At 43.7% G+C, this 17,616-nt stretch overlaps 1 protein-coding gene across 16 annotated transcripts in view; it reads right to left on the bottom strand.

Annotated features, from left to right (window-relative positions):
• Positions 1-16,971, bottom strand: part of TCF7L2 (transcription factor 7 like 2) — a 173,001-nt gene extending 156,030 nt beyond the window's left edge. For 8 of the 16 annotated variants that reach the window (XM_056494562.1, XM_056494559.1, XM_056494558.1 and 5 more), the window contains exons 1-3: positions 16,036-16,970; positions 15,642-15,708; positions 15,334-15,458 (exon numbers count right to left, since the gene is read on the bottom strand). In XM_056494562.1, the coding sequence (XP_056350537.1) occupies positions 15,334-15,458; positions 15,642-15,708; positions 16,036-16,224 (381 nt within the window). In that variant the 5' untranslated portion in view covers positions 16,225-16,970. Of the gene's footprint in view, positions 1-15,333; positions 15,459-15,641; positions 15,709-16,035 lie in introns of all 16 variants that reach the window. The other 8 variants (XM_056494554.1, XM_056494555.1, XM_056494564.1 and 5 more) reach the window with 3 other exon arrangements.
• Between the last annotated feature and the right edge of the window lie 645 nt (positions 16,972-17,616).

Genomic DNA, 17,616 nt, shown 5'->3' with positions numbered 1-17,616 from the left:
ATCTTCTGTTAGGTCAGTGTACTCCCATTCAGGCAAAAAGAGATCATTAAACCATTTTTTAATTAATTTCCTTCCTCTACTTCCATAATAAGTCTTTAACTTGCTTCAGTAAAATCCACATAACTGCAAAGAATCACCATAACCACTACCTTATATCACCTGCCAGAAATAAGATCACCTCAACAACCTCAACAAGTTTGCAATTCAGAGGTTAATCTTCTTAAAGTTTTAAGACAAATCACTACTCATTATCCTACTGCAACTACACTCTTTAGCAGGAGAAGGTCACACCACCCACCAGAGAGAAAAATACATATCTCTAGTGGTTCATGGCACATCATAAAGGACTTTTTACCACCTTCCAGACAACCTCCAATCAGTAAGAAATATTTCAGTCTGTAACTTCAAATTAGCCTTTAATAAAGAGCTCTGATTGTTTCCCCAGTATAAGCCAGGCTGCCTGACATTGTTTGGAGGATAACTCATCCTCCTCTGGGCAGAGGTACAACCACAACTCCTTTGGTGCACAAGCAAGAGGCAACTGCTGATTTCTCTCCTGATGAAACAGCCCCATACCTGAGCCTCCTGTTGTGCTACTCAGCTGAGTTATTGCTCGTTGAAAAAGAATAGCAAGTAATTTCTGAGCCATCTCACAGGCAACAGCCTTTTTCTCCCCTCCTACATGAGCTGAAATGCCAAATACCAAACCTATTTGTAGCAGTCAGGATTAGTTCTAACAGGAGAACCACTGAGAGGATAAACTGATCTGAACATTTATCTAATCACTAACCATCATTCCTACTTATTAGTTTATTGTATCCCAAATGCACAGAGTACTTCATATAATAGAGAAAGTTTGACCTGTGCCTGGAGGAACTCACAAGAGCAGGAAAGAAACTGAAATAAGATGAAACTGCAAGGGAAACCGATCTCAAGTTACAACCACTTCTGACAGCAGGGACAAGGATCTTGGCTTTCATTCTGCAAAAACCTCTTTTAGCCATTACTGGAACTACCCCAAAGAAAGATAACCCTCTGCTAGATAATCAGGAAGCTACACAAAACTGTAAATCTCTGCATCAACATAACAGAATACCAAAAAGAGGTGTCCTACAGGCTTTAGCACTTCATGCATGCTCCTGGCTGTATTGGTGTTCTTGCCATCTCTGAAGGTTCTCTGGGAACTACACACACCTTCAGCTTTAGAGGAAAAAACTCATCTGGGGAGCCAGACATCCCAAGGGCCTTTGGTGCTCCTACCAAACACAGCATGGCCACGTGAACACACACCTGATGCAACCTGCTGATTGTATCAGAACACTGCAGCAGGGGCTGGTGACTGCTGGCACCACAAAGCACCAGAGTGCCCCAGCACCTCAGCTCCATGCAAACACCCAGGCTGAGATGTGATCACTCCGAAGGCAATCAGTGTGCAAGATCATTGCCAGCCACCTCGTGCAGCTATACCTTGAAAAGTGACTCCATGAAAGTGGTATGAGGATGAGGTAGGGAGGAAAGAGGAGTGTAGTGTTTATTTCCTTTCAACTTTCTGTTTCATATGCATTCAGTGCAATGTCTCAACATGTTCAGACATTTATTCCCCTCCCCATTTACCCTTCCTCCAAATCCTCGTCCTACAAATTTTATCTAGGATCAGAAAATTAAGCTGAATTCATTTCTCTTTCTTATGCTCACAGAGTAATAAAAGGACTTTGCAATCCAAATTCTGCACTTGTGTACACCTGCGTTAACCCCATTGTCCTCAAATTATTCCCTTAACAATGGCTGTGGGTTTGTACAGGTGTAGAACAAGCCCTGTAATTGGAATTTAACAAACAATTCCAACAGCAAAGGGAAAAAAAAAAAAAAAAAAAAAAAAAAAAAAAAGCAAGACTTCAGCTCACTCCTTGTGGCATTAGCTAAATATTCAAGGAGCAGGAAACAAAAAAACCCAAAACACAAAAGCAAATTTCAAAGGTATTTAGGCATGTGCAGATGCTGGCAGGAAACTCAGGAGATTTCTAAATACTGCCCATTTTCTACTTAGATCCACAAACCAGTGCAGTAGCACAGAGTGTAAATGAAGAAGTTGCTTCTCATTTGCACCATTTCCCCAGTATTCTTTTTAGCCTCCTTCCTGCTTCACCAAGGATTTTGCTTCCAAAATAAACTTTATAAGTTTCCTCATGGGATCACAACTTAGGCCATGATCCTTCAAGCCCAAAAGCACAGACCCAGCTGGGCTGAGGACAATTCCTCAGAGGGCTGGTATGGAGACAAGCCCAGAGCATGTGCAGGACTGGGGTTTGCCCCAAGCACCTCCAAACTGCTTCTCCAGCCACAAATTCCAACAGCAGGCAGGAAAGCAAACCAGAGCCAGGCAGGACTGAGGAAATGCCACACAACAAGGAGAGGACATCCTCTGTTCCATGTTGCCACCTCAACTAAACTTGACAGCTGTTCTTCCAGGCTGAGCTGGATGTTACACAGCTGCAAAATCAAATAAAATCTTGCTGTTGCTGTCATGAGCTCTGGCTTGCAACCACCACTTCAGCTTCCTCCAGCCCTCTTTCTCCAGGCACCAAGCCACAGGACATGGACATGGTTAGGCTTTGTTGTGATGGATAACTTGGTCACTACAGTCTAATGGGAAATCTTATCCAGCTGGCAAATGAATGAGATCAGTGACTTTATAGGGCCAGCAATTACTCCTCAGTGATGCAGAATTACTACAGAGAACTCAACACTGAAGATATGCCTGTTACTGGCATATGCCTGACAAATTAACAAAGAAATTAATTACCAGCTGAGAAAATAATGGACAAGGGCTAAGACTGAGGAAGCCACGTTCAAGAGAGGTCCATCATTTGCAACAAGCACATTCTCAACAACCATTAGTCCTGGTACAATTAGTACCACACTGGTACTCTTTTGGGATGGTAGACACCACAATTGATCTGCATACCATCAATGGTTGAGACAAAATAGCATCATCTAAAAAAGGAGACATTGTTCAACCTGACCATGGCATTGTCCAACACACAAACCCCACTCTATGCTCCAACACTGCAGAGCAATTCAGCATCACTTCTAGGAAAATCAGCATCTCCCAACTCCTCTTTGCAACTCCAAGACAGCTTCTCCATGATCTGAAAGCCCTGCCATATTCAGACACCATGCTCACAGACAAGGCAACTGAACTAGGGGATCACATGCTACTGAACATTAATAGGCATTTTTACAATGCAGTCTCCAAGACAAGTAATTTTTTTGTAGTTTTTCATGCTAGGGCACAACCACGTGTAAAAAAAAATAAAGAAGTCTGCTTTCTACTAAAACATAAGGAGATCCAGCCAAATTCTTCATCATCATCATTATTAAGTGGAAAGTAATGGAAGGGGGATGAAAGGGAAAAAAAAAAAATCAAACTACACAAGAGATACAATTTTCACAGCCATGACTATTTGCTTTAACAATGTATCCATAACCCAGAGCAAGACCTTGGCCCATCCATACCTCAGGATGTATATATCAGTATATACCAATGTAGTTGCTGGCTGACCCCAGCTCTCCAGAAGAGGGGAGAAGACATCCAGCACCCACAGGGCGCCAATAAAACACCTGAGCAGCCGTGCCAGAGGTCCTGGAGGCAATGTGATACAGAGAAACACCAGGCAGGGTGAAGACATCAGCCTAAATTGCTCCGTTCTCTCTCCCTCTGCATTCAGATGCAGAGGTGAATGAAGGGGAGAAACACAACACTGACTAAATGATTAAGTAAATTAGCCAAGGCTGCCAGCTCCAAACCTTAACAAAGTGGAGATCCTACATTATTTTGGGGAGAACAAATAAAAGGCAATCACAAAACCTATTTAAATGGAATCAAAATTGCCAACATTACACCCAGGATGATTAATTAAGAAACTCAAGGAGCTTGGTATTTTCTTTTCTTTAGGAGTAAAGGCGTACAGGAAATTCAGCAGTCACATTTTCTTCCTCAGGCAAGAACACCCACACTGCTCACTCACTCATTCACTCCCATTTTTCTCTGTGCAGTGTCTGACCAAGAGGAGCCCAGACTGAGTCCTCCAGACGCTCCTGCATGGTGCACAAAAACAATCCTGAATTTTACAGTTTCATTTGGCTTGTTCACAAGACTCAGTCTCATGTAATCCACGGGCCTGATCCTTCTCCTAATAAGAGCAATGGCAAAACTCCAGCTGATTCAGGAGTTCTGGACAGACCTTGCAGTGGCAAGAGGATAAACTATAAGGGCCCAAGCCTTATCCATTCACTTTTCCTGCTTCCACAAGTAATCCTTTTAAAAATAATAGGACTGCTCCTAAAAGTCAAACCTGCAGGACTGAATAAGAGCAGAAAACAACAGAAATATTTGGAGCTCCCCCCCCACCACAGCAGAAGTGCATTTTCCCAAACATCCTCTTATTCTGGTAAATCAAATGACAGCACAAAAAAAAAAAAAAAAAAAAAAAAAAAAAAAAAAAGCCTAAAAACACCATTGGAGGCAGGAAGAAGAAACCTAACTCCTTCTTTTAAAACAAGGACAATCAAATGATGAGTAGTTGAAAATGTGGCCACACACACACACTCCTCCATATACACACACATACACAGAGGCAGTTCATCAGAAGTGAATCAGAGAGAGAAAGATGAATTTGAACCCTTTATCCCCTGTCCTTTATAAAGGCTGCCACTCAGTAAACGGAGATTGCTCTAATTACTGTGACAATTCTGCACCCCGTTCAAACAACTTTTGTGCTCTGGACAGGTTTCTCCGCGAGTTTGAAATTCTTGGCCTGAGAACCACTCTTGTCTAAAAGAGGTTTCTCGTTGCAAACGCAGAATGCAACACTAACAAGTTGTCCCTCTTTTCAGCTCCTTTCATTCTCCTCTTTTCCAACTGCCTGATTCAGGGCTTAATGGAAACTTGTCAAGGCTTTTCTTCCCACAAACCCTGTAGAGCCCCAAGGCAATCTGTGCACAGAGCAACCACAGGAATCTCATATTGTCAATTAAAATTGAATAGACACCTGATAACCAAGTGTGCATTCAAGAACAATATACATCACATGCATATACACAGATGTACCTGTGCAGCCAGCCCAGTGCCCACATTTGGGCACACCAGCAGCACAGCAACTCACTGCTTTCCATTTACAACCACCCAGTGAGACCCAGGTTCTACGCTCCACTTTTTCATTCCATATTTATTAAATTTAATTTCACATTAATGAAATTAAAGACAAAGTACTTTCAAGTACTGTAGTCGAGCAACAGAATACAATGGAAAATAAACTAACTACATATACTAAGCACTTGGCCTTTAATAACCCTGGGGATTGTAAAGATATTTAGCTGCTATCCAGATAAAATAATCTCTGTGGATATTCTTTACACAGTGGTTTGTGACCAATGCAGCAGTTATGTTTGTGACTAGCTCCTGTAAGTATCCTTTTTTATTTTAACTGACAGACATGATTCAAGCTATAGTTTATGGTGTAGTTTAAGAATTAATAAAAATCCAGAGGGAGAATGTAGCAGGGATTGAAGTAAACTAAGACATTTGGTTAATAATAATAAAAACCTCAAAGAGCTTGACTTCCAGACAGACAACTATAATCTGTAACTCCTCTGAAAAGGAGATAACCTTCCTGTAAATGTCCCATAGAAAACAAAGGTAGAAACACTGACTGCCATCTTATTCTTCTGATGTGCTCATTCAAGGTCATACGTTCCCCTGGATTCTTTAATATTGGCAAACATTTATAATAGAGCAGTTTCAATAGCTGTCTGTTCAGCCTGGGTGTAGATCAATGCATCATCTATATGCTGACTTCCAGACCTTGCCCATGTCAGAGCAGTGGTCCTGGTTTTATAAATCTCTTAAATCTAATTAAACCAATGCAAACCTCTTACTGTCTACGCTCCCAAACCAGTTTGCTCATTTAACCAAGTTAAAATTATTCAGGCTAGGGTTTAAAGCAGTTCCAAGAGAACCTTTATTAAATATTATTATCAGTTAAAACAGAAATCAATGTAGTGGCTTTTCTCCAGGACAGAAAAGCCTATAGTCTCAGACTTTTCCAGATCCTTCTTTAAGGAGTCACTGACTCCAGTGGGAGTTTAGATGAGCTCCAAGAGGGACGCCTCCACCTTTTCTTGCTTTATTTTTTCCTTTCTTAAAATAGGACAATTTGTTTCTATTGTATCAACATCCAAGAATCTCTCATATTCTCCAGAAAGTCCCTTTGCAGTATTTTCAGATTGGCAATTTCTATTACTTTATTACTCTCCACATCCTCCTTTTGGACTTTTGGGGTTTTTTTAATTTGTTTTCTGATTTAGTTTGGGTTTTCTTGGTGTCTCTGCTGCATCACCACCAATAGTGAATTAAGCAGCAGAGAATGATTTTGTTTTATATAGCATCTTTCATGCCACAGATACTTTGAAAAGACCTACAAAGCTGTGAGATAGACACAAGTTGAGGACATTTATATATTCCTACTTGTTAGCAATTGTACTTCCCATAAAGCCTAGGGCACTAAAACCTGTTCTGCCAAGAGGGGAAAACAGTTAGGCAGGACTAACTGTGTCAGTAGGAAGAACAAAATGGTTAAGTCCAACAAGAGTCCCTCCTGAATTCAGCCTCACTCCCTAGCTGAATGCCTGCAGGAGTTTGGTACCCAAAACATCTGACCCCAAAAAGAAACTGCCCTCCCATCTTCTCCCTCCTCACACTTCCTTCACCAAGCAGCAAAGGCATTTCAAACAACATAAATCCATTCTCCACTCAAAGCCTACTTGGCTCCTATAATTTCTATCATTTTCCTGTCATCATTTCTTCTTTGCTGAAGCCAGCAGCATATGAGTCAGAGAACAATCATTAACTTTTACAACTTCCATACAAATCCACCTACTCATATTAGAAAAGCAGAATTGACATGCAACACAGCCTGGGACCAAACCCTGATCCTGCCAGGATGCTCCACACTTCTGTGGGAAAGTGGGATCCTGCAGAAGCAGGAGCTCATTCAAGAATGCATCATTGGAAATGTAACTTTACTTCCCTCCCCCACCCCCTCCCTAGCAGCAAAGGACCACGAAGAAGCAGCAATACATCAATATCATATTTAGTTGAGTTTGGCTTTCTCAGTGCCTTCATCCACTTTTGAAGAACTTGGCCATTGGTTCAAGACACACGGGGCCTGCTGCAAAGCCCTTCGTTATTAATAGAAGCCTTTTTTCCACTGACTTCAATGGATCTTGGACCAAGCCCAAGGAAGACAAGATTTCACAGCAGTAAGAGTGACACACATTCTCCGCATTGAAAAAAAAAAAAAAAAAAGAAAAAGAAACAATAAGAAGCATTTACGATGTCAGTCTGTATAGCACCGTTTTGTTTGTGTTTTGCTTTTTTAAAATAGGCTCTAGGCTGTTGGATTAGCACACCCAAAAAGTCTCTCTGAAGATGGAAGGAATCACAGACAGATACAAAATGCTATGGTGAGATACATAACAATCCCAGCACCTCCCTCAACTAGGATATAGAGGCATCCTCTACCACAACATTTCTTGTAGGTTGCTGCAGCCACACTTTAAAGTGTCCCAGCACTGTAAACTCCTCCGGTAACAGCTACAGTATTACCCATGATGAATTAATTTATATTAATATGGCTATCACGCGCATTTCCATATGAAACCCATTGTTCTGGAACATTAATAAAAACCTCACTAAGTGAAGTAACATGGTACCCCTACACTTAGTTTAAAGATATTTAAAATAAATACATTTAGAAGAAAATTGCTAATATCTTTAGTTTATCATACTTGGCACAGCAAGCAGAAACCCAGTTATCTTCTCAGTCCGTATTTATAGCATCACCCGTTCCCATTCATTCTGCATTTTCTTAGAGAATCTGCTGTACCCTACATCTGCAATTCATTGACTTTACAATTTACCACATGTTGAGATGGAGAGGTCTCAGCTCCATTTGAATCACTGCACAAATATGCAAGTGATTTATCGTTTTAAAACTAAAGACTGCAGAAGAACGACTCCACTTTTCCTGAACATTACTCCTTCTGGCAGACCATGAACAATTACAGCGCGTACTAATTAAGCTCTGTAAATGTGCTGTGCCCTGCTAATGCCTACCAGGCCTCAAATTTAGTTGCATGAAGCCAAACTTCAGCCAGCGACTTAACTCATTCAGCACTGCCCAGTTGCCTGAGCATGACCCCACAAAGAATAAGGGTCGAGGGTTTAGCCAGCCTAAAACAAAGGCGTGAGACTGAACAGATTTTGCCGGATAGAATCACGGGGTGGGGGGAGATGCTGGAACGGGTGGGAAGCATCTTGGGAATGAGAGGAACATCCTTGTTGATAACCTGTTAAAAAGGTACAATACCACACCAGCTTTGCAGCAGCGCTGGGGGATTCGGATCTGTCCCCGGGGGCTAATAAGTCACAGCGCTCCATTGATTAGGGAAATGCATAAAACCTTCAACAAAACTGTACAGCTATTTGTGGAAGAGCCGAATTGACAGCCCCTTTTTTAAAAAAAAAAAAAAAAAGTCAGGCTTTACATGGCTCTAGAAGAAAAACATATGGCCAAAGGAGTGCAGCTTTCCACCACACACATAACCCTGCCTTTTCTTAAATTAGTCTCCAAGCACAACAGTAACCTATGGGGAACCTGAAATCAACTGCTGAAGAAATTAAAGCTAAAAGTAACACCTAGGCATATTTGAGTAATCACATTATCTTGTTAAAACACACACATACACAGCACAGACAAGACAACAGCACTTCAAATCTGACCGTCCACTCTAGCAAAGCGTGTGTAATGGGGAGTGAGCCGGGAACAGCGAGCTTTGCTGAGCCAAGCACTGTTTCTTCTCGGGCCCCAGACTCTCCTGACACTTAAGAGTCAATCCCCAGATCCCAAGCTTCCCCTCCAACCATCCATTCAAACACTGGCGTTTCCCCCCCGCCCCCCCAAGTTTCTACAATTTCTCCTCACGCTCCAACATCCCTCCTTTGTCCTCCAATTACTCTCCAGTGGCCCCCCTGCTCTGGCAGTGCCTCCCCCCAGTTAACCCCTCCCAAAACACCACCCTGTGCACGTCCCCCTGCTCCCCTCCACGCTGACCTACACGTCCATCCCACATTGTCCCTTCCAGCAGGACACAGGGCTTCTCCCCTGAAACCTGCCGGGAACCTCAACATCTTCATTCATTCCGCGCATGTTTTCCCTTAACGTGGCTTTTGCTGCTTTCTAAGAGCCTCTGTTTTATACACACAAACCAGCCTAACACACGTATTTCCAAGCATCCTCCTCCTGCATAAAACCTGAGGCAGTTTTTTTTTTTCCTCCCCAGCTCAGCAGTATGTGAGAAAATTAAAGGACATTTCCAGGTGTCATCTGTCTTTAAATGTTTGCTTGTGCCGGTATCTAGGAAATACTGCACAATACTGCTGAGACCTCTGTAAAGGACACGAGCTGTGCTAAACTTCTTCCCTCCTTCAGCCTGGCTGCATCACCCACTGCCCCCAGCCTCTACAGCACCAAGCGTTAATTATAAAACTTCAGAGCCTATGTAAAAAAAAAAAAAAAAAGCAAAAACATAAACCAGCAGTTGGGAGGAGCACTAGAAATATCCTTCGCTTTTAGGTGGGGAGAGAAAGGATTTCCATATCTCCCCCACACACCCCCAGCACCACACTTCATCTCTCATTGCTTATAATTAGTGAAAGAAATTTGACCCACTGCCAGTGTCTGTGGACCTTGGATATTATAAGGCCAGCGTGGCGTCAAATATCTTAACATTCATAAGTGTTATAGGCTGTAAATAAACCCCGTGGATTTATGACCCTGCGGTGCTTGCCAGCAAACGACTGTGGCACATTTCTTTCAGCAGACCTGTCGAGGTGCAAGTTTGCCTTTGGTTGTAAAATTAACCATTTCCTTCACAAATGTGCCCAATTAAAAGTCAAAGTCTTAAGGCTTACTTACATATTTGCCAGGACTTGGGACTAAGGAGACACCCGGGCAACACAGCTTTAAACATCCCCCCCAAACCTCTCAACTCCCTCCAAAGCAAAACTTCTCACAACAGCCCCAATGTGCAAGGAAAGAGTCTGATTTCACCAAAAAGCCGTGAAAAACCCCAAACTGACAGCCTGGCCGCTGTTCTGTTCTCCTGCCCATGGCCAGCCCTCGTTTTTGGCTGCTCTGAGGCTGGGGGGAGCAGGCGTCTCCCCCAGGCTGTGCCTGCAGAAGGATCTCCTCCCTTCCCCCAGGATAATGTCATCTGCTTCCTGTGTAGGAGAGCATTTGCTAAATCCAGGTTGTCTCATGCTTAACTGCCAATAATCCAACTTCCACATAACTCCCAGACAGCTGGGAAAAGGTCCTTAGAGTTTTTAGTCATGGTACAGAAACACACGTCCACACAAAAAATCTGCAGCTGTCCTTTTTCTCCACACCAAATTTTTTATCTGGTTTTGGGGCCCACTCATGAAAGTCTTGACAAATTTAAAACATTTTTACCTACATTCTGGTTTACAAGCACCAGTGAAAGCTGCAACATATTCCTTCCCCCCTCCATCTTCAGCTGACAAATCAGCACATACTTGCTTGAACAAAAAATGAAGGGGAAGAAGGGAAAAAATAAACCACACCACCCAATTCAACATCCACAGTCCTTGTATGAATGCATTCAAAAAAACCTGGAAAGGCATCTACTGTATTTTTTTTTTCACTACAGATCAGCCACTGGTGCACCTATTAAAATTGTTCGATTTCCAAAGCAAATATTATTTTTAATGAAGTGCAGTCCTGCAATTATCCTGTACACTCGAGTAACAGTACTGCATTATATTGTTTTGCAAGGTCCCAGAAACATGAAACTTTTCTCTAACTAATTTTCATAGCCCCCTGAAGAGAAACTGACGAAGTAAGCAATGCAGCATTTGCTCCAGAATAAAATCTTATCAAGGAAAAAAAAAAAAAACAAAAAAAAAAAAGAAGAAAAAGAAAGAAAAAGAAAAGGGAAAAAAAATAAGAAAGCATTAAAATAAATCAGCTTCTTTACTGCAAATAAGTTAACAAACACATTCTGCCACTGTACACCAGCTATGCTAATGCTATAGCAGAGTGATTCAGCAATCTACCTAATTAAGCACGAGGGAAGTTTCTTTATGGAGGTTCCATTTGATTTACACCACAGGATCATCAATTCTTATTTAACAGCTTGTTTTTACACAATTCCAGAAACTTTATTAAAAGCATGTCCATTCATTTTTTTTTAAACAAAGTGAGTAATTCATTTTCCACTGAATAGCTCTGTATCATAAAGTACCAAAGTGCTGACATATTAAGTTGTATCTACATTATTAAACTAGTTGGTGGACATTAATACTATAATCCATACTGCAGACATTAAACCTCAACCATAAAGATTAGTAAAGAATTAATATTGTCACATCGAGACTGAAACCTTAACACTCCAGCCATAAATATTTCTGAGGAGATGAAAAACAATTAGCATAAATACCAAAGAAGGGCAAGAACACCTGTTCTTTTTCAGGGCGATAAGCATTTTATTGTTCTCTATTTAAAATGTAATGACCTGTGTAATTACAGTAATATTACATTGTATTGCAAGGGCTTGGAATGTCACACTTTGAAAAGTGTTGTCAAAACAATTGGAGGGAGGGAAAAAAAAAAAAAAAGGACCACCATTAACCCTTCACACCCCAGGGTCTAAAGCTTTTGTATTTGGAAGGATTACTTTGTTTGATTCAGTAGATAAAGAAAAACATCAGTTTTTCAAGGCAATTAATAAAAAAATGTTTCTTCCTAAACATAAAAAAAAAAAAAAAATCAAGGACATGGGGCTCCAGCACAGCTATTCCCAACTCCCAAACTTCAGGGCCAAACACAAGCTTGCCCCTACAGCCTCACTCAGCCAGCAACAACTTAGAGGAAAGGAAGATGCAACAGCACTAGCAAAAAGAAGAGCATCCGCCAGCAGGGTTTTCTCACATCACACTGCATCTGTTTGCTTACCAAAAGCATTAACCAAGCTCCAAATTTAAGCTAAAAATCAACTACACCACCTCTACGTTTTCCAGCTCTGAAAGGAAAACAGTCTCTTTTATTATCCATAACATGCAGCCAACCCCAGCCCCTCTCCAAGTGCAGGGATGGAACTGGTGCTCTCAGATGCGTCACTTCATTACTATTTGACAAGACCTCTACTTAATAACATCCATTCTCAAAAGCACACCACAGTATTCTATCAACAGCAAGATCAGTATGCAAAAAATCCTTGATTTTTAAAAACAAAATTATTCCTATCAATCTTGATAAAGAGTTTGCAGGATATAAAGCATTATCCTTGAGAAAAGATTACTCCTCATAAGCAGATTTTATGATACTTCATAATTCTTCACATTCCTGAAGCAGTAAAGGAGAAATTGCTGCCCACAAGTTTGCTCTTGAACAGACAATTACAGGTACATTTCAAAAAACACAATAATGCCACTACACCCCCAAATAAAGCAACAAAAAAAAAATCCAGGAAAAAAAACCACAACAAAAAAACCACACCCACAGACTTTTAAGATTGTACAACAGCAAAAGGAAAAGAAAAACAATTTTGCTACATATCTGCATCACCTCTTTACCTTGCATGCTCTAACACTCAACAAATATGGCTCCAGGAAAAACTACATAAATAAAAATAAAATTCGTAATTATGCAGAACCATCTATACCTTTCCAAGGCGTATTTAAAAATAAAATAAAATCAAACAGGAGAGAGAAAGATCTAGTTCATCTGGAATTGAAAGCTGGTACAGCAGAGAACTAGAATCCACCTAAAAATAGTGTGTGACAGACAACAGCTATCCCGCTGAATCTTTATAATATTCTGCTCTCAGGCCTAAATAAACAACTTTAATTTTTCCTGGCTATAATTAAGTGGCAGGCAAACAAACAAGCATACGGAATGTGAAAGAATAAGGTTAAGAAGATAGGAGAAGGTTGCTGGAGCCTGGATGTGGAAATAAGAAAATTGCCTATTGAGTGTGGAAATATCCTTTCAGAATTCATCTGATAACACAAGCAGGCCACCTGCTATACCAACAATAAACCAACCTGTAAGCTTTTGTACAGCACCTTTAATTCACACGGACCCAACATTCCTATGGAGGCCTTTTTTACCGGTGGGGGAGCAAGGGGAGGAAAGCTCCAGGAGAGCTAACTGCTGAAGGATCCTACCCCCACATGCTAAGAGAAAGGGGATCTGCAATAAATGTAATGAGGAAAAAAGAGCTGTAGCTCTTGTAAGAAAAATGCTTTTAGAAAAAGGCAGCAGAGGTGTGCTTCCTATTAGTCTGCACTTGGAACGGTGGAATGCATTGAAGGTAGGAAACGAGAGAAAAAAAAAAAAAAAAAGGAATACAAAGCTTCACAATTCGTAACAAAGTGATTTGGAACAAAGATTGTTTTGCCATCTGGATTCCGGTACTTATGGAATTTGGAATTTATCACCATCATCCATATACATGTGGGTGACCATATTCAAAAGAAAAAACATAATGCATTCAGCCCCTGAATTCCCCTCCCCATCATTACAATTGCAAACTGCAGTCACCCCTCTGCTACTGTCCCAGAAATCACCTCCTCGCAAAAAGAGCCTCACAAGCTTCCAAAATTAAACTCTGCCACAGCCCTAAACATATGCAAAGTCAGAAAACCTTCCTCACAACCTCCCTGTCACTCTGCATTTACTAATCTGTGTCTACTGACGTTTTACTAAGTGAAAACAAGACTGACCCGATGTTTAATATTTTAATGCTTTAAAACACTTGTAGATCTGATATACTGAAGTTGTCCAAGCCCTCAGTCATTAGTACGGCTTCAACATCTACCCAACAGTAGATCTATTATTGTAAATTGCTATCTCGTGTTACCACAAGGAAAAAAAAAAAGTGTATAAACACACATGGTGATGGTGGGAACGCTTCAGACTCAGAAACACCCAGAAGAAACAAAACAGCAATGCTAAAGCCATCGGCAGCAATCAGTGGTGTTTGGAAGTCCCAGCGGATTTAACCATTCAAAATGAAAAATTTTTTAAACTCTTTAAAAAAGGAAAGAAAAGGTGACACTTGAGAAATCTGATGTCAGAGCAGAGCACACCGTGGGTGACACTAGAAGCGGGAAAACAGCTGGGACAACAAACCCACCAGCAGACCCCAAAGTTTCTGGGATCCGGGCTAAACCTCGCTCTAGCTGCAGGCACACCAGTGAACCCCAAGTTACTGGTGGGGGAAAAAAAAAAAAAAAAAAAAAAAAAAAAAAAAAGGCAAAAAAACCAACAACAAAAAACCGGACGCTTTCAGCAAATTGCTTTCCTGCCAGCATACTTCCAAGAGGAATTTTGCTCGACTTGTCTGATTATTTTTTGCGCCGCTGCCGCTGCTGCCAGAGCCAAGCGAGGCGAGTTGTTTCCGGACTCAGCCCGGCGGCCCGAGCCGCTCCCCCCGTTCCCAGCGGGACGGGGCCGCTCCCGGCCCGGCGGGCAGGGCCGCGGGCAGGGCGGGCAGGGCAGCGGGCAGGGAGCGGAGCGCGGAGCGGGGCGGGCCGAGCCCAGCGCACCCCCGGGGGCACGATGGACCCGCCGCTCCCGCAGGCCGGCCCGGCCAGGGCACGAGAGGGTTAAGGGGGAGGAAAGGGGAGGGGGAGCCGGCCCAGCCGCCGCGGAGGAGGGCAGGAGGCGACGGATCACCATGGAAAACGAGGAGTTTGGAGCAGCGGAGAAAACACCCCCTCCCCAACAAGGGGAGAGAAGGGAAAAGAGGGAGGGGAAAAAAAAAAAAAAAAAAACCCAAACCCAAACTTCTTGGGTTTTTTAAAATTTGTTTCCAGTTTTGTTTTGGTGTTGTTTGGAATTTGTTTGCTTTTTTTTTTCTTCTCCACCCCCCGCAGCGGAGGGCTAAAAAAAAAACTGCCAACAAAACTGAAAGTAACAAAAATAATAATAACAACAACAAATAAGAAAAACCCATTAAAAAAAAGAAACAAAAGGGGGGAAAATGAAAAAAAAAAAAAGAAAAAAAGTAACATGGCGAAGTGTAAACAAACCCCCTCCCGGCGCGGCCCGCGGAGTTTGGAAAGTTTGCGGCGCGGGGGAGGGGGCGGCGGCCGGGCCGGGGCGAGCGGCACCGGGAGCGCGGCGGCGGCGGGAGCCGGGCACCGAGCGGGGGGAGCAAAGAGAGGGGAAAAAAAACGGCACTTACCGTTCTCGCCGTCGGAGAGAGCGATCCATTGGGCAGATACGGGCTGCTGAGGTCGGGGATCATTATAAAGGGATAACCCGGGTATGGTGGGCCCTTAAACAACCCTCCATCTTGCCTCTTCGCAGCTAACATGGCGGGGAGACACGAGCGGGAGCGGGGAAGGAAGGGGCAACAGGGGCAAGAGAAGGGAGGAGAGGGGGGAAAGGAAAAGTTTTTTTAGCAAGTGTCCCCAAAAGAGGAGCCGGGCGCCCGGCGGAGGGGCGGCGGTGCGGGGCGGGCGGCGGTGCCGGCCGGGCCCGCGTACTCACCTTCCTCTAAACTTTCCCGGGATTTATCTCTGAAAGTTTCGGACCGAGGCGGGGGCCGCCGCTCCGCCTGGGAGCGAGCCGGGGATCGGCGTGGGGCAGTTGGGGAACGGGGTGGTTGGGATGGGGAGGATGTTTTTTTGGGGGGATAGAGGGGGGGAGAAGAAGAGGAGGAATGAAAGGCGAAAAAGAAGGGAGAGGTGCGGGGAAGGAGGTGGACGGGGAAACAAACAGAACAAAACAGAAGGCATCGTTACAAGTTGGTGCCGCGGAGAAAGTTGGGCGCCGGCGGGAGCGGGACCCGGCGCGGCGCCCCCGGCCCCGGCCCCGGGCACAGCGCGGCCCCCGCCCGCCCGCCCGCTCCCCGAAACGGCCCCGCGGGGGGCTTCCCCCGTACCTCCGAGTCTGACGAGCTGTTTTGATTCGTTTCTGATTCATTGACGAGAGACGACTTGACATCAGCTAAATCCCTCTCCGCCGAGGAGTTCTCGGAGATCTTCTCCTCCTGCTCCCCTTCGTCTTTGAAAGAGATCAGTTCATCGTTGGCGCCCAGGTCGTCCCCTCCACCGCCGTTCAGCTGCGGCATTTTCCTCCTGCTTCACCCCACCAGCAGCAATTTTGCAAAAAGGGGAAGGGGAAAAACAAAAGAAAAAAAAAAAAAAAAAAAAAAAAAAAAAAAAAAAGGAGGGGAATGGGGGGGAAAAAGGAAAAAGAAGAGGGGGGGGGGAAAGTTTGCACCAAAAAAAGAAGAGTCCAAGGTGAAAGTTTCTTTTTTTCCCCTTCTCTTTCCTCCTGGGGAGGGGAAAAGAGGGAGGAGGAGGGGAGGGAAATGTCTCTTCTTTGCTCCTTTGCACCAGTGACTTTAGGCTTCTTCCTTTCCTTCTTCGGGATTTTCTCTTTCTTTCTTCCCGGGAGCTGCTCGGCGTGCACTGCGCGCACACGCACACCCGCGCACGCACTCGCGGAAAAATTAATAATAATAAAAAATATATAAACCGTGGGGAGGGGGGAGCAGCGGGGGGGAGGGGGGTTAAAAAAAAAAAAAAAATAATGCAACAAACCAAGCCCAGAAGTCAGCTGTGACGGGGGGGGCAGTCGCCGCGGATATGGGGAGCCTGTGCCGCTCGGGTTTGAGTGAGTTGAAGTTGGACTGAGAGCTTTTCAGTTCAAAGGCGGCGCTGATTGACAGATAGAAAAAGGGGGATCGAAATCCGGAGGAACGGAGAAGTCTGGGATCCGGGATTATTGACAGGGAGCGAGAAACACACCAGGCACTTAATGAGATGCAGGAGAGGGCGGGGGCTCCCCGGTGACGTCTGCATAAATAAACAGGTCTGGGGCGCGGGAGGGGGAGGAGGAGGAGGAGGAGGGTGGGGAAGTAGGAAACTAACAATGATCCTTTTTGGCATGGGAGCGGGAGCGCGAGGGGAGGGCAGCGGGGGCGGGGGCGCCGCTGGGGGGGCCGGGACGCAGAAGGAGGGGAGGGGAGGAGAGCTTGGCCAAAAAAAAAAAAAAAAAAGAAAAAAAAAAAAAAGAAAAATTAAATTTTTTTTTACGCCGTGGCTCAGAGCTGCGGGACGGGGGGAGCGAGGGGAAAAGCACTCGAACGGGTGTCCCTGACTCCGCGTTGCGGGAGCGCCAACTTTTACATTCTGGACATTAATAAACATATCATCCCCCCGCAGCCCGGGCTCTCCCGAAGGATGTTTGTGTGCCCTTATTATTTGGGTACATGTGACGGCAGGGTGGTGCGGTGGGTGCTTTTTTTAAACCGTTAACATTTTTCATGCCACTCGTTGGAGGTAAGAAACTCCAATCATAATAAACACCAGAATATAGTAAAAGCTTTTTTTTTTTTTTTTTTTTTTTTCAACAGCACTTGGTCCTTGCATTTATTATAGTTATAACACGCAGGATGAAAATGTGTGAGATCACTCGCTGAAGATCAGATATTTCCAAATTATCTTATAGTAAGGCA

This window comes from Oenanthe melanoleuca, chromosome 6 (assembly GCF_029582105.1).
Source record: "Oenanthe melanoleuca isolate GR-GAL-2019-014 chromosome 6, OMel1.0, whole genome shotgun sequence".
Lineage (NCBI taxonomy): Eukaryota > Metazoa > Chordata > Aves > Passeriformes > Muscicapidae > Oenanthe > Oenanthe melanoleuca.
This window is presented reverse-complemented; position numbering and strand designations above follow the sequence as displayed.